The sequence below is a fragment of the Pararge aegeria genome, chromosome 9, assembly GCF_905163445.1.
Source record: "Pararge aegeria chromosome 9, ilParAegt1.1, whole genome shotgun sequence".
Lineage (NCBI taxonomy): Eukaryota > Metazoa > Arthropoda > Insecta > Lepidoptera > Nymphalidae > Pararge > Pararge aegeria.
In genome coordinates this window covers 1,990,840-2,013,879 of record NC_053188.1, presented here as the reverse complement: position 1 = coordinate 2,013,879, position 23,040 = coordinate 1,990,840, and the positions used below count along the sequence as shown (strand labels likewise).

General features: G+C 36.2%; 2 protein-coding genes across 2 annotated transcripts; one reads left to right on the top strand and one right to left on the bottom strand.

Annotated features, from left to right (window-relative positions):
• Positions 1–85: 85 nt before the first annotated feature.
• On the top strand, positions 86–11,474 carry LOC120626565 (2-oxoisovalerate dehydrogenase subunit beta, mitochondrial). The gene is made up of 8 exons (XM_039894117.1): positions 86–379; positions 2,331–2,467; positions 2,609–2,752; positions 4,327–4,482; positions 5,419–5,590; positions 7,140–7,285; positions 8,989–9,075; positions 11,292–11,474. The coding sequence occupies exons 1-8, from the start codon at positions 259–261 to the stop codon at positions 11,430–11,432; spliced, it is 1,104 nt and encodes a 367-aa protein (XP_039750051.1). The 5' UTR covers positions 86–258; the 3' UTR covers positions 11,433–11,474.
• A 2,152-nt stretch (positions 11,475–13,626) lies between these two features.
• Positions 13,627–16,256, bottom strand: LOC120626288 (inner nuclear membrane protein Man1-like). The gene is made up of 2 exons (XM_039893737.1): positions 16,155–16,256; positions 13,627–16,067 (listed from the first exon to the last, which is right to left on the bottom strand). The coding sequence occupies exon 2, from the start codon at positions 16,057–16,059 to the stop codon at positions 13,759–13,761; it is 2,301 nt and encodes a 766-aa protein (XP_039749671.1). The 5' UTR covers positions 16,060–16,067; positions 16,155–16,256; the 3' UTR covers positions 13,627–13,758.
• Between the last annotated feature and the right edge of the window lie 6,784 nt (positions 16,257–23,040).

Below are 23,040 nucleotides of genomic sequence, written 5' to 3'. Positions count from 1 at the left end.
TTGTATGCTCTAAAAAAGTCATCTTCTTCTCAGAATATAATATGAAGAAACATAGCTAAACGTTTAAACTCGAGTAAAACTCTATTACGTAACTTGATAAGTGAACAATAATACAAACAAGTTGTCGTCAAAAACACTTCGCTTGTCGTCATGCTTTATCAGTGTTTATCGATTTCACTAATTACAATTGCAGATAAGGCAGGCTACTATTATTTAATTTATTCCTCTCGCCCGCATACACTGGGCATAACTTAAGCCATGGCGACAGTAGGGAAAAAGGTTATAGTACTCGGAAACTTAGTGAAAAATGTGAATAATTGCACTAAAAGATTGTCGTCGCATTTCGTCTATCACCCCGATGATGGAGCGCCGGTGGAAGGTATTAATTAAGTCTTTTAAACTCTTATAATGTGTAAAGTTGATAAAATACGCTAAAGAAACAAGCAAAGCTAATACATGAATGATTCATCATCGTTATCCTCCCATTGCCACTACAGAGCATCCTCCATGTATCCTCTCAGAATGAAAATGGTTAATGCTACTATCTACCATGATGGCCAAGTGCAGATTGGTAGTCGTCACACCGTTTATAATATAAAAGAGATCTCTCAGCCATGCAGGTTCTTTTACTTAGTGTTTTCATTTGCTGTTACATCAATTAAAATTTAATTGAAATCCACATAACTTCAGAAGATAGAGGTGTGTTCTAAGATTCAAACTCGGCCCCAAGGAAGGTCCTAATCACTAGACTATCACCACTATGTGAAACCAACCAATCAAATCAATATTAAAATAAAGTTTCATGAATAACAATATAATAAATTGTTTATATAACCTTGCAAATAAAATAAAAAAAATAAAAAATAAAAATAGCCTTTATTCTCTGACTAAATACATTTTTGCTTATACACTACTAGTTACTAAATCTATTATTTAATTAAGTTATATTTATTCCTAAAAAAAAAAAAATTGTAACACCAGCGCGCTTAGTCAGGCTGTCCTTGGACATAGGCCTCCTCTAGAATACTCCAGTGTGCTCTGTCTCTGGCTATTCTGCGCCATCCTTTTGGCAGGTCATCTTCCCACCTTTTTTGTGGCCGTCCTTTTTTCCTCTTGCCATCTCTAGGGTACCAAGATATAATTTCTTTAGTCCATTTTTCTTTCGAGGATCTAACTACATGGCCAGTCCAGCGCCATTTTAGCCTCTTGTAAATAATTTAGTCTAACCTTGTAAATAGTTTTTAAATAATGCAAAAGTGTTCATTAAATTACTTTGATTGGCAATTGTCGATATAATTACTTTCTAATAGACTTAAGAACTTATAGTCCTAAGGTCTATTAAAAATATCTCATAAGCTCTACTTTAGTATACTCAGTGGCATGCATAGAGGCTATGCAGATGATATAAAATGAAGAAAATCTCTAGTGCGAGTTATAAAACAGGATAGGCATTGAAAGAGTTATTAAAAGCCTACCCTTAAGTATTTTATATATATTATATGGTTCTTGCGCATTCATGTAGAGGAGCCTCAATTGGTCTTCACTTGTTCCGCCCATCTCATTGTTTATCTAACAAGTGCAAGTGCACAAAATACTTTGCTGAAAATTCAATAAACAAGATACTTTGCTGAAAATTTGCTATCCTGTGCTACACAGTAGTAAAATCATCACTGTTATTTAATAACACAAATTATATGTGTTAACAGTAATATACAGTAACTTTACAGCCTTTTAGATAATATAATTGACGGCCGATTGGCACAGTGGGCAGCGACCCAGCTTTCTGAGCCAAGGCTGTGGGTTTGATTCCCACAACTGGACAATGTTTGTGTGATGAATATAAATGTTTTTCAGTGTCTGGGTGTTTATCTATATATTATAAGTATTTACGAATATTATCCATATAATTATTCATCAGTCATCTTAGTACCTACCCATAACACAAGCTACTTGGGGGTCTTACGTCACAACTTACTTTGGGTCTAGATGACGTTGTGTATATTGTCGTAGTATATTTATTTATGATTCAGTAGTTGGGATGATTGAAATTCTTTAATTAATTGTGTACATACAGAGCAGGGAAAATTTCAGATTCCGGAAAGAATAGCAAATAATAATATAAATGCAAAAGTGTCTGTTTGCTTGTCCTTCCTTCACACCCAAATCCCAAATCAACTTGATTTTAGGCATAGAGTGAATAGAAGAGATGGAGAGTAACAACTTATTAGCCCAGCTAAACAAACAGTTCCCATGGGATCTGTAAAAAACTGTAATTAAAGCGTATAGCAAACGTGGGTAACAACTAGTGAGAAACTTTCTTATAATTGCAGGAAATACCTCTAAGATGAACATGATGCAGGCAATCAACAATGCAATGGATATCACCCTTAAGTCTGACCCCAGTGCGGTGCTGTTTGGTGAAGATGTGGGATTTGGTGGGGTTTTCCGGTGTGCACTAGGGCTACAGGTAATAATTACTTGGAGTAATTACTAAGGACTGTTTGTATGTTCTTTGTACAAAACGGTAAAGTTGACAAAGGTCTGTCTACTCGTATTTCCACAGCCACACGTTAAATAAGATGAAATTAAAGTAACTTTTATTTTTCAGGAGAAGTACGGCAAAGATCGCGTCTTCAACACTCCACTGTGCGAGCAAGGTATCGCGGGGTTCGGCATAGGACTGGCAACGGCGGGCGCAACTGCTATAGCAGAGATACAGTTCGCCGATTACATCTTCCCAGCGTTTGACCAGGTTTGTCTTTTCCACACTAACCTTTTTTGTCATCAAATTACCGGCCTACCACGCTAGAACTCCACACACCTTAGAACATCATGTCGAACTCTCAGGCATGCAGGTTTCCTCACGATGTTTTCCCTCACTGTTGAAGCAAGTGATATTTTAATTGCTTTAAACGAAGATAGCTTAAAAAAGTTAGAGTTGCGCGTTGGCGTTTGAACTCGCCCCCCCCCACGAAAGTGAAGCCGAAGTCCTACCCACTGGGCTATCACGCTTCGGAGTTATGCGCGTTTGTAATTAGGGTAAACTTCGATGTCTTAAAGTTCTCCGTACTATTCCCAAGGGCGTATGAAGTCCACCTATCCGCACTTGGCCAGCGTCATGGACTACGACCTAAACTTTTCTCATTCTGCGAAGAGACCCGTGCCCTGTAGTAGGCTTGATGATTATGAGCACTAACTGACTTTTAGTTTAAAATAGGATTACAACCGAAAGATGGAGACTTGCACCAACAAAAACAATCGCTTCGTGAAAAATTTAAACCAATAGGTATTCTTACAGTAGCTTCGCAATATATTTATAATAATGTAGTCTTTGTGAGACAAAATATTACTCTTTATAAACAAAAAGCTGAAATTAACAACCGACTTACCAGAAGCGGACATAAATTAGTGATATCTGCATATCGTCTGCGAAAGGTGCAGAACTCCTTTGTGGGGTTGAGTATACGCTTTCACAACATGATTCCTAAGGAAATTCTTGACCTACCAATGCATACATTTAAAAAATGTGTAAATTAAATTGTTGTAATTTTAATTGTTTCTTGGAAACTATTCATTAATTAAATAATAATTATAAGCGTATTAATAAAGATCCTAATCAATTTAATAAAACATATGGCCAATATGAATTTATAGTTATCAAAAGTTGAATTATTTATCCACTTTATAAAATTACTGTAACAAAAGATTTTGCTGATACAGAATATTCCAGTAAAGAACATTTGTGTATTAAAACCACGAGATTCAGACCAACATACCCACATGGTGTCATTACAAATCTACCTACTTATTTCATAAAATTCATAATTCGTTTAAAGGAAATTGCATACAATTCTACAATAAACTACCAATTGACATCTTGGAGATGTCTCTTAAAAAGTTCAAAGTTTGTATTAAACGTAAGCTTATAGAAAAGTCCTATTATAGTATAAAGGACTACGTAAACGATAAAAAAGCTTGGGTGTAAATTATTGCTCTAACCAGGTTGCTCTTCTAATAATTTAAAATGACATTGTGAGATGGCGATAACAAAAAAAAAACACCCGGCTAAGTTTTTTGTGGGCTTCTTCTTAGACCGGGACGCGTTTGGAACCCTCGTAGCTTTAGTTTTAAGATTACGAATGTGGTTATCGCCATCATCTCACTACCGTGTAATTCTTATGTACGCATCAAAAGTGCCACCTGTGGGCCTACTTGAATAAAGATATTTTTGACTTTGACTTTGACATACACATCAAGAACGTTTTGGCTTCAGATTGACAACATGTCAACCTTAAAACTTTAATTGTTCTTGTACATTATTCCCAGCTTGTGAACGAAGCGGCCAAGGTTCGATATCGCTCCGGAGCTCAGTTCTCGTGCGGCGGCCTCACTGTGCGCGCGCCCTGCGGGGCCGTGGGCCACGGGGGCCTCTACCACTCGCAGAGCCCTGAGGCCTTCTTTGCGCACGCGGCGGGACTCAAGGTAACCGAAAGGTGGATAGAAGCAGGCGTTACTTTGCGGAATTTCATGATATACACTCCGCAAAAAGCAGGTGAATCCACTCCAGACAGACCTTCGGAGCAGGAGATGTTGACTTTACAATGATTGGTCTGAAGTTTGGGATTTAATCATAATAATCTCTTTATTTCAGACATAGCCCACAGTTATACATTTAAAAATTACAAAATTAATAAAATAAATAGAAATAATAAGCAATATACAATATTAAAATAAAATGCTTTATAAATTAATAAGAACAGTGTCATAAATATTAACAATAAAAATAAAAAATTAATAAAGAAAAATTTACAGTAAGTAATGATTTTGTTATTTATTGTTACATTAATGTTTGCTCCGCGTATATTATGTAAACCCACCAGGGCTTCCAGAATGAGTTACTTAACTTACCCAGCAAGTGTTTGCAAAATACTGTTAAGGCAAACGCAATTGCCTTGAAGATGACAAATGTCAAAACTCTTTTATTAACATTAGTTATCTCACATTAAAGATTCACAATATCCAAACAAATATGGGTAAGACTTCAGCTTCCTTTTCGGGAAAACCTAGTTGGCTCTTAATTTTCTGAGCTATGTGCGTATGAAGCAATGAAATATCACTTAATTTAACGGTGAAGGAAAACATCGTGAGGAAATATTCATGCCTGAAAGTTCTCCATAATGTTCTGGCGTGTGAAGTCTACCAATCCGCACTTTACCAGTTTGGTGGATCACGGCCTAAACCCTTCTCATTCTGAGAAGAGACCCGATAACAATGATGAAGAAATATTCCTTCTGAAGTGTTCTATTGCTTCCTCTGTTTGTGCTAGGAACACTTTTTTTCTTCCTTGGTTTTTTTTGGTTCGTTTGGAAGTTTCAGAACATTTCAGAGCACTCGCGAATTCTATGTTACATTTTATAGGTGGTAGTCCCCCGTGGTCCGATCGCAGCCAAGGGTCTTCTACTGTCGTGCATCCAAGAGAAGGATCCCTGCATATTCCTGGAGCCGAAGATCCTGTACCGATCAGCTGCTGAGGAAGTTCCCCTCGAGAGTTACACCCTGCCACTTGGGAAAGCACAGGTTTTAAGAGAAGGTAGACACTTAAAATTGGCAAGGTTATGGTACAGTTTTATGCTGCTTTCTTCTACGCGCGTCTGGGATTGGGAAAGCCCTTACAAGTTCTATGTTTCCAAAGCCTTACAACCTGGGTATCTTTAAAATAAGACAATATAAATCTTCTAGGCAAGCGCGTCCCATCTTAGGCCACATCTAAACAGGTTCCATCAGGTGAGGTTGTGGACAAGTGCTAGTCTATAACCTACTTAAAAAAATGTTAAATTATTACAGCCGATAAAAGTTTGTCTCTATCCACTACGAATATCCATGCCTGTTTCCACTCCTACAGGGAAAAAAACTTATCAATATCTACTGCACTACAGACAACTGCCAATGTGTAGCGGGATGTTGGTTTATGGCTACCATAATTTATAATATACCATAATTTAAATATCTTCTTAATTTATACATTTCTATAATATTATAATACAAATATATTTTTGAATTATATTTCGAATTATGAAATACTGTTGAAGGGTGCATAAGCATATTTCATAAGGTAAAAGGTCCTGTAAAAATATTAAATCAAAAGAAACATATTTATTTTTCCATACAAACGAATTCAAAACATCCTAAGTTTTTACTTATGACAACTAAAACACCGACACGGGCGTAGTGAAACCACTGCCATAGTTTTTACCGAAAGAAATCAGATATAGCCCTAGCATCACATGCAAAAATAAATCATGTGACTCCCGACACTTTATTAGGTATGCGTCGCGTAGCGTATGTTCTATGCGCGTGTCGGTCTTTTATCGTCAATAGCGTTGTCATAAGTAAACGCTTAGAATACTTTGAATTAGTTTTTATGGAAAATAAATTTTATTTATTTAAACATCTTTATTGCGTAGTAAAGGAGAAATTACAAATATACTTAAAAAAAAAATAAAAGCAAAAGGCGACCTTATCACTAAAAGTGATCTCTGCCAGGTAACCTTAACGATAGTACACAATAATACATGACAGACTGACAGATGAATAGACAATACATAAATTTACACACTTAAGTACATACCTACTACTAATAACTAATATAACAAATTATTAATAAAATATTTATATATTATTTATTTATATATATATAATCAAAAGAAGCATAGTGTAGTAGCAAGTGTATCTAGGTTGTTTATGTTATGACTATTTACACTATCCTATTTTCTAGGATTTGGGTTTGTGTTTAAAAAGATCAGACTGTTTTTGCGCATTTCTTTATTTTCTTTACGAATTAACGACTATCCATCTATCATAATTTAATGCACTGATTTTGTTATTTTACTACTTAATCAATATTAAGGACGGTAGGTCGCTGATGCCTATAGCATAGGGTTACCTAAATAAGGCAGCAGAGACCGTCCATACTTTTTGTTTGTGTATTACTAAATGTCATCATGTTGCCACAATAAATGATTTATTCATTTTTCAATATGTCTCTACAATTTGTAAGTCTCAGCAGAAGTAAAAAATTAATTAAACTATTTAGGCTTCGTCTGACTATGTTCTGCGTATCCATTACTCGTGTGTTGCAGGCGACGCGGCCACACTCATAGCGTGGGGTACGCAGGTTCACGTCCTGCTCGAGGTAGCGGAGATGGCTGAGCAGCAGTTGGGGGTACGCTGTGACGTCATCGACCTCATGTCCGTCCTGCCGTGGGACCAGGAGACCGTTTGCAACGTGAGTGCCCGATATACAGGTTAGCCCGCTACTAGACTGCGTCATCGCTTATCACCAGGTGAGATTGCAGTCAAGGGCTAACTTGTAGTAGAATAAAAAATAAAAATACACTAACCGGAATTGTGGACTCTCTACAACTCTCTACTAACGGTTCAGACTAAAAAAACAGGCGGGGACAATCTTTGGGGACTGCCGATAGAAGTGAAAAATATATCTATGTTCATATAAACACATTTTGAAAATATAAAAAACAAGTGTTTACATATATAAAAAACAAGTGTTTACATATTTCTTTTATAAATTTAACCTCAAATAAACTGTAGAACTAAATTCAGCGAGGCGGAGTTCCTAAGATTGCCCTTTTGGAAGGCCAAACTAACTCTTTGGCCAAGATCACTGCCCGCTCTAGGATCACCAGTAGACTCGATAACCCTTTTTGATAATTCCCTTTTTAATAAATACATCGACATCTAGCCCCAAAGTAGTTGTTTGTAATTTTAATATTACCTACATAAAATAAGCAGTAAATATTCTCATTGAGTGAAATTGTAATATCTTTTGAGAAAAATAAACGTCTTTAACCACAAGTAAGCGTACCTACTTTTATGGGTACGTACTAAATAACTGACAAATATTTTTATGAATAACTAGCTGTCCCCGCGAATTTCATTACGCCTTAATATATTTTACATCTCGATATTTTTATAAAGTACAATACGTAAAACTCATGATTTATTTTTAGTCATCAACAGTTTTACGATTAGGTGCGCTGTCAGTTGTGTTTTAATACTTATTATCCTATTCCGGACTAACAGGAATCAAACAACTCAATAATAATGGAAATCGGTCCATCCGTTCTCAAGTTATAAATGGTGTAACTAACACGACTTTGTTTTATACATATAGATATACATAAATACTTATAATAATATACAGATAAGCACCAAAACAGACACTGAAAAACAATTATGTTCACCGCCCAAACATTTTCCACTTGTGGGAATCGAAGCCGCAGCCTTGAACTCAGATTTTTTTAGTTTTTATAGACAAAAACAGCCGCTTCATAAATATATGGATTTCAATAAAAGTAATGTGCCAATGCACACGCGATAAAAATTACAAAATCGGTTTCCTATCATTTCCGACGTACTTCTTCTTCTAGAACTTCTTTAGATAGTTTTAAGGACTTTCACATCATGGGAAGCGTTTGGTGACGAGACGAATTCCATGATTTTTATCACCCAAAACGCTGGACAGACGTATTGGATATTGGATAGAAGCGGGCGTTACTTTGCGGAAATCCATGATATATTATCAAAATTAAGCTTAATTTGCTATACTCCGCGAAAAGCAAGAGAATCTGTGTGGTGCAATTTATAATTTCTTCAATCCTTATACTCCATCTGCTTTTCGCGGAGTATAGCAAATTAAGCTTAATTTTGATAATATAGCTGGGCAGACGGATTGGGTATCGCAGTAGATGGCAGTAGCACAAAGGACGCTGCTGCCAGCTCCCTGTTATATTTCCTTATTCGCCTCGTACAACACCCGCGCGAAGAAGAGGGATGGTGACAACTGTATTCTGATCTGCTGTCGCGTCCAATGCTAAGCTTGCAGAGATAAAAATAAAACTATTCCGTCGTTATGCCACGTTTATATGTAAGACCCAAAAACAAATCCTAATTAATTCCAAATAATTCCAGTCGGTGAAGAAAACTGGGAGGTGTCTGGTGGCGCATGAAGCGCCGCTCACATCGGGCTTCGGGGCTGAACTGGCCGCCACTGTACAGGTGTGTGTGACTTGTGACATCATTGCAGAAGTGGTTGACACCGCGTAATTTTATAAGAAATATTTACTTATCTAAAAGTATTGCCTAGTTATTGCTGTAGATATTGTCATCAAATAAATCATCTACATACAATAAACCTCGCTGTAACAAATTGTTTAAACTTATGCATTGGTAGGTCCAAAATTGCCTTAGGAATCAGATCAGAAAAGCATATACACACTCAATCCTACAAATGATTTCTGTATTTTTTACGGACGATATAAATTTGTTTTTGTTTATATACAAAGCTTAATTTGCTATACTCCGCGAAAAGTTTTTATATTGTTACGTCTTATGGTTCGAAGATTTGGAATAAGAACATCACAAGACTCTTGTAGGACTTTAATAATATTCTCCACAGTACAAAGTTCGAGCACACAATACCTCTACGATGTAACTTCACTCAACTCTCAGAGCAAACTGACTCAGCCGATTTCGATTTTTGATGGGCTTGCCGATAACCACCTGAGGGGTTGCTACGGCGTCACCGGGGGAGTGGGGCGAGCGCGAAAGCTCGCCATGAGAAGAGCCCCAGGGCTCGACGACATCGGGGGTAGAGTCGCCGCGTCTCGGCTCGGTTCGACGTTAATCTGAGTGTTGGTGGACTTTTGGACTAATCATTGTCTAGTCTGAACGCCTCCGTGACCGTGAAAAGGATCCACGTCCGGATGACGTCAGAAATCGGGGTCCACGTCTTCGCCGGTGAACTTGTGTGCTTGTGTGCTGTTGGGACACATTGTCGGTAGTTATTTGATCGTCATGGTCGTAAAGGATATGCTTCGGACGTCGCCGCCTAGGCTCGACGTTGGGGGCGGGGGTATAAGTGGACGCCTCGACCACTAGGGGGTTGGAGTATCGCACTGCTTTTTCAAAGTAGTTCTTTGATAATTTTTTAAAGTCCTGGCCTATGGGGAAGATCGAGGTCTCGGTAGAGACCTACTTTATACTGCTTCAGAGGTCTAAAACCTTTAGCCGAAAATTGTTAATAAAAGAACGATCTAGAAACGTTTCGAATTATGCCTATTCCCAGAATTCCTTATTCGACACAAACAAGTAGGTACCTACACGTTACGTTCACGCGCGTGCTAAAAAAATATAGGGAATGGAAAGCCATGGTAGTCAGATATTCCTTTCAATACCAACAATGTGCAGGATGGCACTTAGATCTTTCATTAATTAACAGTATTATTGAAGCTAAATACCTAGTTTCTCATATTAAAGTATTCATTTTATAAAAGACATCATTAAAGCCCACCAACCTGCTTTAGAGCAGTGTTGTGGGTTTGTACTCTATAAACCTGACTTCCCAAGGAGTGAAATAAAACAACTAGACTGACTCTAATACTGTATATTAGGCTTCTCTATAATTCATATTACTTGTTACCTTGAAATGACTCTACTACCAGTTCGGAATGCTGTCTTCGGCAGAGAAGACCACTGGCAAGAAACTCTACCGTTGCTCTTTTATTCAATCAATTAAAACAACTTATAAACACAATTACAACATTGTCATATGTAATAACGCTAGGCCCTTTGATACAAGACATATAAGACAGGTCGAACATAACTACTATTATCACTTATAACATCAGGACTTTTGGAACAAGTTGTTTGTATAGGAGCAACCTCTGCTACATAAACTGTCGGTATAAAGTTATGCTAGGGCTCCATATATGATACCTAAATAAACCAAAAGATGATATATACTTATCTGATGCAACATCAGGTACCAACATAGTACCAACAACTTATCTCAACTCCATCACCAATACATACGACTCTTGTTTCGTCACAACAATATTTCCTTAAGTATATCGTTTCCATTATAAATCATCTATTCCCAATTTGTAACGTTCTATCCACAATACTTTACTTAATCTCCTTTTCTCAATTAATTAATTAAAATCCGTGCTAACTTTTCTTTCCCGCCAATCGATCTTGTCAAACTCGCGTCTCCCGCCATAGATCCTATATTTTTATTTGACAGTCTACTAAAGGCCATTATTCTATTTTCAATACACTATCAATGAGTATCATCGGGTTTATCATAGATAAAGTGCTATAATTCCCTATTTCCTAACACGCGAATATGAATTTTACGCTTCATGTATTAAGGTTCTTTGTAATATTATGTTCTTTTCTCTGCAGCCCATTCATTATCTTGTATGCCGTTCCAGGAGGAATGCTTCCTGCACCTGGAGGCACCCGTGGCCCGCGTGGCGGGGTGGGACGCGCCTTTCCCGCACGTGTTCGAGCCCTATTACCTGCCCGACAAGTGGCGCTGTCTGGAGGCGCTGGCTCAACTTGTACAATACTAAGATATCATACTAAATGTATATTAAATTATCGTTTTCTTTGAATACCTTGACCTTTAGAACTTAATCAACCTGTTTCGATATTATTGAATTACTTTTGGCGCAACGGTGAGCGCTGTGGTTTTGAGTGGTAGGTTCCGGGTTCGATCCTCGGAAAAAAAAAAAAAAAAAAAGTCAAAAATATCTTTATTCAAGCCCTATTTGGCCCATAGATTGCACTTTAGAGGCGTAGGTACATTACTTGAGAAATGTTTACACGGTAGTGAGATGATGGCGATAACCATATTCGTAAACTTAAAACTAAAGCTACCAGGGTTCCAAACGCGTCCTGGTCTAAAAAGCCCACAACATACTTAACCGGGTGTTCTGTTTTGTTATCACCATCTCACATTTTAACTTATAATTATTAGAAGAGCAACCTGGTTAGAGCAATAAATAACACCCAAGCTTTTTTTATCGATTACGTCGTCCTTTATACTATAATAAGACTATTCTATAAGCTTAAGTTAAATGGCAATTGAGGAATTATCTGAATTTTCTTTGGTTTATTATGCTTCGGCCGTGGTTAGTTACCATCCTACCGACCAAAAAGTGCCGCTAAGCGATTTAGCATTCCGGTTCGATGTCACGTAGAAACCGATTGGGATATGGGTACTTATAAATACCAAGCTTCAGGTTAGCACCATACCATCTTAGGCTGTAGTCCATCTTAGCTAGTGAGATGGCGGACGAGAGCTAACTTGTAGAAGAAAAAAAACGAATAAATAAATGCCAGCCTACTACAGGGCATATCCAGACATCACATTTAACACACCTATGAAAACTGCATGGTCACGTCAACCCATTACCAGCCAACTACAGAGCACGGGTCTCCTCCCACAATGAGAATGGTTAAGGCCGTAGTCCACCACGCTGACCCGTGCGGATTGGTGGACTCCTCACACCTATGAGAAGATTATGTGGATCTCTCCGGCATGCAGGTTTCCTCACGATGTTTTCCTTCACCGTTGAAGCAAGTGATATTTTAATTACATAAAATGCACTTAACTTAGAAAAGTTAGAGGTGCATGCTGGGATTCGAACGCGGCCCCCGGAAAGTGAAGTCGAGCTCCTACCCAATGTGCTATCACCGCTTCCGCTCCGCTTAACACACCTATGAAAACTGCATCATTTCTTCCCAATTGTTTTTTAATCTAGGTGAAGCAGTAATAAAAGAAGTGGTTTTTACCTAAATTATTTATTGAAAGTGAAAATCAATCCATAAAAAATTAACCCTAGAAAATAAATCAAAGTTAGTATGTAAGAATTATAAAATAAATGTCAAGAAAATTAACACACAGTTATTATAGATTAAATTGTGCCATTTTTTTATACAAATGGTAAAGTGAACAATTACAAATACTCCATAGAAACTTAACCTAAGTACTTGAAATAAAACCTATCGTATCATGTTTGTAATGAATTTGTTCCAAAAGAGTAAAAAAAAAAATTAAACCTACATCTTAGAACTAAAAGATATTAGTTTGTGATGTCATATATTTACAAGTTGTATTTTTTATTTTACTTTTTGTTCTCTGCAATATCAAAACAAAATTGCAGTTTAAAAAACAGAATGTTTGCAACTTTACATCTGATGGATCTTCCCCTTTTCCACCCTTATTAAACAAAATTTGTCAGTAAGAGGGGAGGGGAACAACTAGTCCAAAGGGTGCAATTTAAATTAGGACCTATATATCTTGGTGCAACTCAAGCCCATAAAACTTTTGAATTTAAAGGACTGGGTGTCATTACTGCCAACCTTCCGGAACAGGTTTCTTACCTAGATATAAAAGCACACTGCAATTTTGTAGTCCAAAAGCAGTAAAACATGCTGTACTAGTTAGTGTAAACAGCAAATGAACAATAGCAAACATTTGCTTGCATTGAGATACACTTATCTATTATATTCTAAGCTACTTTGCAACCCAAACAACGGCCCACAGGGATTGTATTATGCAAATAATTTATATCAAATGTTCTATAACTGAGTTTCTATTACAATAATAAAATTATGAAACATCCACTTTAACAATGAGCATTTTAGAAAATCCCCAAAAAACCTACCTACATTAAAATAAGAAATATTCTTTCATCATAACAGTAAGAAATTAAGAACACAAACAGTAGTTTAACTAGTTAAAAACATTAGGCATAACAATAATTTTGTACGCAGCATTCTATATAATTAAAACTCACAATAAATATACGAACATTGAGAGAATCAGTATTAAAAATTCATCAGAAGGTTTTTATTAACACTTATTTATAACAAAATTAATTCATCCCATGATCATTGCATACGGGAAGGTTTTAAATAAGGTCCAGAAGAGGGTGAGTATGGAAACCTTATCATGTATCGGTCGAGATGTAGATATTTGACTGTTATCAAGCGACCCTCATACCACCAGCCATGCAAACTCTTGTAGACTACACCAGCATCTGTTGTAGTCGAACATTTAACATACACACAACAAGACGTTCTTTCTATGTCAATGTGTAGTATATTGCAGCGCTCACACTTTTCCAGAATAACATCTTGAATTATGGTTCGTAAGTTCGGATTTGTATCATTCTTATCAAACATATGGCGGATTTTCAAGCATGGTGTTGGTGCTACACTAACATTATTCACGGAACCTTCCTGCGTTTCAAATGCCTGCCCCTGCCATGAAGTGCTGCGCTTAGGGCTGCTAGTGGCTATCCATCGCCAAACCCTACAGTCCTCCCCATCAACTGATTGCACCTCCATGCGCACTCTACTCTCATTCTTCTGAATAAATTTAACAGCAGAATCCCATGTTGAAGCTAACTTCTCCCTATTCTGCGGTGATATTAAAGTATCCCTAACATGGTCGACTGATATGTACGGTTCCCCACTATCCTCAGTCTCTTGGGAAATCACATCAATGATTTGCTCCACCATTGAGTAAATTTCCTCACTCTTTGTTTTCTTATAATTCATGTACAGCTTATACGCCTTTTGTATACCTAAGATTGCTACTGATAAAACTACAATAATAATGAATGTCGAGCCAGCTGAGTACAAGGTGTTGACAAATAAACATGAAATGGGAGTAGAAGGGTCCGAGAGAACCAAAGCTACATTACCCTTGTTGCGTTGTTGAACTATGTCAGTGGAAGTGAGAGGGGAATACTCAACATCCTTTGTATATGAGTTTTTGAGTTGGACAACAGCCAGACCCCATTTTGGGTTGTGGACCAAAAGGACTTGTAAATTGTTCAGATCTGTCCTGCACTGACTGACATCTACAACTTCAGCCCTGGCGCTAGCCATGTCGATTATCTCTCTCTCTGTAAGATAGGGTAAAGCACCTGACTTGCCACATTTGTAATTTGCGGCCCGCGATGTAAGTTCAGGGTGGATAACCTTTAACAGATCTTTAGCATAACTTACTTGCTCTTTGAGCACACAGTTAATGCCTGGTCTGTCCCCTGGTTTTTGTGATTGACAGATTGGTACTATACTATTCTGGTCATCTACTACTGAAGTGATATCATTCTTCTTAACTATATACATAAAAAAAACGCAAAAAAAAAAAAGTGCAACAAGTCCAACCAAAGCAAGAGACACCATGTTGCTTTTTATAAATTTCTTGTCATTAACAGCCTTGTAATCAATATCCGATCTGGTTACACCTGTCATGTAGGACCTTCGCTGTGTTGATGTACCACCATTGTTTGTGTCTCGGTTTAAGAAAGAAGTTGGTTTAGGTTCAGCTTTAAGAGAAGATAAGCGACGGGTGAAATTACTTAAATATGGAGATTCAACTTCATCTATAGTGGATGTTGAAGGCTGATAAGTACTGGTTGTGTAGTTGGAGGTATAGTTGGATGTGTAGTTGCTGCCTGAGGGGCGATCTGCTAGAGAGGATGTTAAGCCGAGTCTAGACCTTATAGAGTTCAAACTATCAGAAGAGGAAAGTGATGAACCAAAGGTAGATGGATGTGATGTGGACGGGCGAGAGAAAATTGATGGTTTTGTTTTTGGTGGACTTGTTGATACATCATGGGTTGGTAATGTGCTAGATATGTAGTCGCTCGATCTGGAACTGCTTCGAAATGAGGTAGAGGTCTTTTTATCGACATCTACGTCACTGTCTGAGCCTGTTTCATAGTCGTCCTGATCATTGGCATACGTGCGGGTCACACGACGCTTAGTCACAGTTTCGACTTCCTCGAGAGTGCGGACTGGCGCTTTCTCGTCATCAGATTCAGATCCTTTATCAGAGTCGCGTTTAGCAGGAGAGTCCTTTTTTACAGGTGTTCGTCGTGTTTTGTTGACCGGAGGAAGCATAGCTGCACCAGTGGTGGCGCGGCGGCCTCTTTTTTCTTTAGCATTCTTAGTATCTATGTCAGATTCCTCGCCGCTGGAATACCGTGCGAGCGATCTTCTGCTTTCAACCTTGCTGTCAACACTATTTCGAGGTTTGCTTTTGTTGTCAAGTACCATTTTCAACTTTTTCACAAGTAATTTCCTCGTGGATGCCGTTATCGGCATTACGGGGAACCCATGCTCGGCCAGCTTAGTGCGGAGCTCCGCGTCTGACATTGAATCAACTTGATCGGCCATTGTGAAATCTGCAAGATACAAACAACTTTTATCACACTATCACTTGATTCTAAATCGAAAACAAAACCGGAACTGTAAAAATAAATTAGGTTCACCTTATTTATAAAGTGTGCACACAAATATAACGTCAATTTTTAAAATACTTTTAAGTTAAAATTCACCGGCGCGTCATCTCGCACGCGCTAAAAAACCACAGCACTGAGAAAAGTCGTTAACCACAGATTATTGATGTGATCTCCAAACAAAGAGTAGATACATACTAGTAATGATATACTCTAAAATACATTCAACTGTCTGATAAAATGTAAGACAGTTGAACGGTTTTACTCTCTCAGAAAATTACTTACTCCATTGCTCTGCACAAAATAGAGGTTAGAGACTATCTATTTAAGTTTTAAGAACCTAGTTAAAGGACATTTATCGGTGAAAACTTCTTTATTGAATTCAAGAAGGATAATATTGGCAGTTCACGCCCCATATTGAATGCCACGCTGCAACCACGGATCTTTTATCGTTAAATAACTAATTAGTTTTGAAATAAAATAAATAAAATTTTAAATTAGCACAATAATTATTATATAACCTATTACTTCTTGGAAATATTAAAGTACATATTTTTTTTCTTATTTCATGAAATAATCATTTAATATTTTATTTGAAGTAATAACAGAAATAAAAAAATTCAAAATTCATTTATTTCAAGTAGGCTTAATATAAGCACTTTTGAAACGACAAGTCTGTATGTGTGTAGTGACTCTACCACCGGTTCGGAAGGCAGATTCTACCGAGAAGAAGCCGGCAAGAAATCAGCAGTTGCTCTTTTCCAATATCAACAATTTACATTTTACATTTTAAAATTCATTTTTCTATCTTGTGAGAGATGAAAGCGGAGCCGGATGCTTCCAAGCAACGTTGTCATTAAGAAATTCATCAATTGTATAATAACCTCGCTGTAATAAATGTGTTTTAACACATTATAAAATCATATTATAAAAGCGTATACTCAATCCCACAAATGACTTCTGCACCTTTCGCAGACGATATGCAGATGTCACTAATTTATGACCATTTCTTGTAAGTCGACTGTTTATATCCACTTTTTGTTTATAAAGACTAATATGTTGTCTTACAAATACTATATTGTTATAAATATATTGTGAGGCGTAAGGATACCTATTTCTTTAAATTTTTCACGGGGGGGATTCCACACACTTAGTTTTTTTGCATTTAAAAGTAAATTATTGACAGTAAACCAGTGCGACACATGCGACATAGCACGGCTTACATCGTCAAAGTTATCTCTACCTCTATCAGTTTTAAAAATTAGAGATGTATCATCGACTGCCAGTACAATTTCACAGGTTTCATTGACATGGTGTGGTAGATCATTTATATACACCAAAAATAGAAAGGGACCGAAAATTGAACCCTGTGGGACACCCATTGACGTAGCCGAACCCTGCGACTTAATGTCTTTTATGCCAACCCTTTGGGTTCTGTCACTAAGATAAGAGGCAACCAAATTTAGTGCAACGTTTTTGATACCATAGTGGGCTAGTTTAAGAAGCAAGGTTTTATGATCAACACAATCGAATGCTTTGGATAGATCACAAAAAACACCAATGGCATTCTGCGAACGTTCCCAGGCATCGTACACATGTTTTAAAAGTTTAGCGCCTGCATCCGTAGTGCTACGACCTTTACTAAAACCGTACTGCTCCGGATGTAGTAAGTTATTTACATTGAAGTGATTCAAAAGTTGAATTAATATAATTTTTTCAAAGACCTTGTTAAGAGCTGGTAAGATTGAAATGGAACTGTAATTGTTAATGTCGTTTTTATTGTGAGATTTAAATAGAGGAATAAGTTTACTATGTTTCAGGCAGGTCTCTAGCTTATTAAAGGACAAAATATTACTACTTAAGTCTAGGTTAGCCGTAGGTATATCTTGAGAACATTGACATCTATTATTATTAGTGTACTACCTGCTGTATGCTGTATTGCTTTTTAATGGTTAATATATGATATTGTATATATTTAAACTTATGAGATTTTAGAGGAATGTGCAGCGTCCAAATAAACTCATGTGAGTTTTAGGATGCGAAGAATAATAATTTTAGTAGTCTGTGTAATAAAAAAAAAAAAAAAAAAATTTGCCAATGAGTCAAAACGAGCCATATTGTAGGTACCTAGAGCTAATAACTCATCAGCTGTCAAAATTGGTTCATCGATCTGCTTTTTTGACAGCTCATATTTAATAGTCATAGTTTTTAGTGAGTCTTCCAACTGTTGAACAACATCATTTAAGGTTTGGATTTCACTCTCAAATTTTTCCCTGCTACTTTGAAAAGAAAGAGAAAAGGTATTTAACAAAACTGAACGTTATTTTCTTAGTATCAGGTTTTCACTGCTTTTCTTCTGGTTTTTTTTACTAATTTTTGAGTTTTTATTACTATTTTACTAATTCTAATGTATTTTTTTATTTTATTGTGGCTATTTAAAATCGGATCTATTTGAGGCTTGGTGAGCAAAATCCGTTTTCATTATTTAGAAGATTTTAAAAAGCAATCTGTTGAATCGATCGCTTTATTAACACAGATTAGTTTGATGCGCACGCGGTTTAATTAGTCCGTTATGCGGCAATTTTAAAAAATATATTTTATACCCTTTTTTGGGTACATTGAACGGTGTACCTACATAAAATTAAAATATTTTTATAGTTATATGTATTCACAAGTTGATAAGTAGTCCTTATTCTAAATTTGTACAAAAAACTGTACTTTTAGTGCAATAAGGGTAGAAACCAGGATTTGTACTGTAAAAAATATTAAAGGATATTTTTTAACTTAAAACATTTTTATCCTTTCAGGTAAATTTGGGAGACCTGGCTGGCAACACCGCACGGCGCACACGCCAATTAAATCGATCTGCAGAAACTAACTCGATGGAAAAGAGATGTTCGGGAACTCTCTCGGATGTCGGACTTTTGGCTTAATAGGTTATATAATAATATAGCTTAATACTAGGTGGGGTTAATAAAACTATTTTTTATAAGATATATTTTACTTTTAAAGAATACATTTCAAAATATTAAAGTTAAATTCACAGCACATTCAGATCGAAGAAAAATCTAAGGTCCTAATTAACCAAGAAAAAAAATACAGAAATTGAATTCATTTTCCTGCAAAACTTTTTTAAAGGTATTTAGATTAGGCCCTTAGTAGTATTTTAAATAACCAACAAACTTACAAGTTTTCTTTAAAAAATATATTTTAAGTTTTTGCTCTAAAACATCACATCACAACACCGTGTCTAATGGCAAGGATAGCGCTATTTTAAGACGTATTAATTTAGTTTAGCATAGAGCTTTGGGTAAATACATACAACAGAATTGGTACCACTAAATTAACTTAGATATTTTATTAAGAAAATTAGATAAAGCGTTTCCGAAATCTTCCGCTTCGCAAATGCGTTCTCACTGACCACAAAAATTCAGCTCGGCAGCATGAATTTTAGAAACCATCATCATTATAATCATAAAGTCAAAAACTAATGGTTCAAATACCACCAGTCTGGATCCGCTTCGGTCCAGTGGCTTGATGTCATTCGTCCACATCGTCGGGGGTCAACCAACGCTGCGTGTACCAGTGCGAAGTCGCAATTCCATCTCTAAACTAGAATAAGAGGATAGGTCCATAAATAGTGTTTATCATTTTCATGCGGTAATATTTTGAAAAGGAAAGCAATACTTTGAGACCTGCCAATTTAGTTTAGTTGTAAGATATTCACCAGACGAAAGTCTGCTTGGTTTACACTGGCGATTTGTAATTAATTTGACGTTATCTCTCACGACCCATATTTATCGACATTACAGAGTAACACTTTTGCTTGTAGCCTAAAAAAATAATCATTTCAAAGGCCAAGAGGTCATTAATCTAATTAAAAGGTGTTAATGAACAAGAGATTGTCGGTTATTTTAAAATCTATAGTAGGATATATGTAGATAATATATAGGGTGATATTTTGAGAATGGAATTAAATACGATATGGCTACAATAACCGTTCAAGATAAGAAATCTGTCTACTGTCTACGATTTTAGGATTTTATTTTTAATTTAATCATTTTATATTCAATGCAGTTTTAATACATTTGAGAAACTCTAGACGGAATTCTAAAAACCAATGTTTGTATCCCTGAACGGTAAGGAGAGCTATAATTTGATTTCGACTTAAAATATCACCCTGCATAACATAAATAAGACATTTAAAGGTAAAGGGTAAGAAAATAATTTCACACTACTATCTAGAGGACTAGTTACAAGTATATAATTTATATATAAATAAAACATTGTTTTTTTCATGTAGAAAAGTAAATAGACTATATTAAAGATTTTCCACTTGACTACCTAGCTAGACTTAGCTAATGAGAGAATAGGAATTCAATTCCTGTTAGCTCAGTAAATTAAAGTGAATTTTTTTCGAATAATAATGTACATGAAAATACTTCTTTCCTTAGTATAAAAAAGTCACTCTGTCACAAAGTTTGTAGGATTTAATCTTTATGAAAATTAAGTCTAATTTCTATACTCCAAAGCAGGGGAAACTGTATGATGTATTCAGATTACATAACTTGGAAAAGTTAGAGGTGCAGCGATTCGAACTCGGCCCTCCGATAGTGAAACCAAAGCCCTTATCTATCACTGCAATCTAGAATTATCTACAATGATACCGCATTAAAACGGTCAAAAGGCGTCAAAGATTGCAATAAAAAAAAACGATTATTAATACAAACTTTTTCACATTGAAACTGTTCCTAATCTCATTCCCATAAAAAAACTATTTAACGCATTTCAGTTATATTCTAAAAAATGGGGTACCAAAGTTGGAACTGATTGATGCAGAAGACATGTACATTGTTACTCAATGTCTAAGAAAAAAAATATCTTTGGATATATTCTACTCGAATGTGTCTACTATTCAAATTTATTTTTTCCTATGTAAGGGCGCATTTTCATTAATGGATAATTCGGGAGAAGTAGCATGCCAGAAATTCCAGCAAGGTAACGACTAGTAGAATATTCACCTTCCACCACCAATTCAAAGTTTCTTGAATGCATGCCATACCTATCGGCCAGTGAAAATAGTGCACACGGACATGTTTTGACTAATATTAATATCTTTTCTGACTTCTACACCATTTCCCATTAAATTCGGGTTTTCTAATTCTCTATTAGCGCGATTTAATTGCGCTTTTATGTTTATGGAAATATACCTTTGCATCATCCAACAGTATTTCGTAATTCCATTACACGTTGTACATAAAAGTTTCACAAAAAAGTGACTTTCGGGACAGTGATAGACAAAAATAAAATTTTCAATTTATTAAAAATAAAAACAACTCTTTAAAAATATACTACATCTAACGCCAGCGTTCTTTTGTTAAAACTTATTCTATGTGAAACACTATGAAAAATAAATTACACTTATACTTATCTAACACACAGAGTAGGTACAGACATACAAAACACCAATATCGCCGTAATCGGGTAAACTGTAGGATTTCACGATTATTACTCTCCATGTCGAGAGTATCGCAAATCGTAGTTATACTTATTTATAATAGAATATGTACAATATTGAAACAATTAACGCTATAGGTAGAAAGAGGTTGCCCTGTTTTGATTATCTCCACTTACTATGAGGTGGGCCACCTGTTCCGTCCATCAAGTGTTAGCATAAAAAAAACTAACCTTAGAAGTGGACTAGCAAACTTTATTAGCCAATGTGCTACTTTTATGATACAATCGACCTCTTTTAACTTATAGCGTCATCGTTAAAACGTATAAAAAACAACCACGCCATACATGTGGTTTGTGATTCCTTTGACACTTATGTTGTAACAGACACCAGTGAAATAAGGGTATAAGGGTAGAAACATACTCTTAACACGCAACGCGTCCCGCTGGAATGCCGCGTCGGGAGTTCGACTCCCCCGAGCTTTTCTAGTGTCATAACGTCACAGTGAAATAGACCGGATTCTGTTTATTAGCCGACTTCAAAAAAAAGGATGTTATAAATTCGAATGTTTTTTTTTTTTAAAGTTGTAAGTAAGTAACAGATTTAAAGGCACAATTAATCTGTTTAAAGTAAATGAATAAGGTCTTTTCAAATCTATTTAGTAATATCACGCCGATTTAGCGTAACCTATAGAACAAAAAATTTGACAGTTCTCCTGTCAGTTTTGGATCGGTTAAGTTAAATATTGAAAAAAATCATATAACGCGAAAAAACCGTAATAAACGTAGACAACTGTGGGCTTAGTATAAGATTAAAATCAAGGTGTCGTTTTCGATTATCTGAATACATGAAAGTCCAGAGTAAATTGGATCTTATTCGAATAAAATTAAAGTTCAAATTGGCCTAGAATTTTTAAGCTATATATTAAAAATAAGAAGTACAGGATTGGAGACTCTAAACTTAGTGAAATTAAGTCCATTTTGCTTTGAGAGCATATAGATTTTAATATGTGAAAACGAATCCCGGAGCGAGAGAGAGAGAGCGAATCTTGTACTAAGGCTACAGCATATCAAAAAGAGTTACGCCTGTTTCTATACAATAACTTGTCGCTACTTTCACTGTGACTTTACTAGGATACTGGAAAGCTTCTACGCTCGTGCAATTCCAGCAAATCGGGACAGTGACGGCGTGCAAAGGCAGCCTATGAAGCCTGCTTGTAAATACTTCAAAAATCACTTTCAGTACACACTCTCATACAACTTTGATATACACAATAGTACACTTATATTTCCATCAATTATTATTAAATAGAGATGCCGCGACTGGAAATAACTACAGCAAAAGGAATCTTACTAACAAGTCGCTAGAAATGTTGTAGACGCGTCAATTTGTCGCCGCAAACGAGACTCAGAGCACAACAATTGTTATTTCATACTAGAAAAGTATAGTTACTGTACACAAATC

Excerpts from the sequence above, each read along its gene's own strand:
- LOC120626565 (XM_039894117.1), top strand. The coding sequence starts at position 259 with ATGGCGACAGTAGGGAAAAAGGTTATAGTACTCGGAAACTTAGTGAAA. Across the intron at positions 2,468-2,608 it reads GGTGTGCACTAGGGCTACAG|GAGAAGTACGGCAAAGATCG; the intron begins GTAATAATTACT and ends TTTATTTTTCAG. Across the intron at positions 7,286-8,988 it reads ACCAGGAGACCGTTTGCAAC|TCGGTGAAGAAAACTGGGAG; the intron begins GTGAGTGCCCGA and ends AAATAATTCCAG.
- LOC120626288 (XM_039893737.1), bottom strand. The coding sequence starts at position 16,059 with ATGGCCGATCAAGTTGATTCAATGTCAGACGCGGAGCTCCGCACTAAG.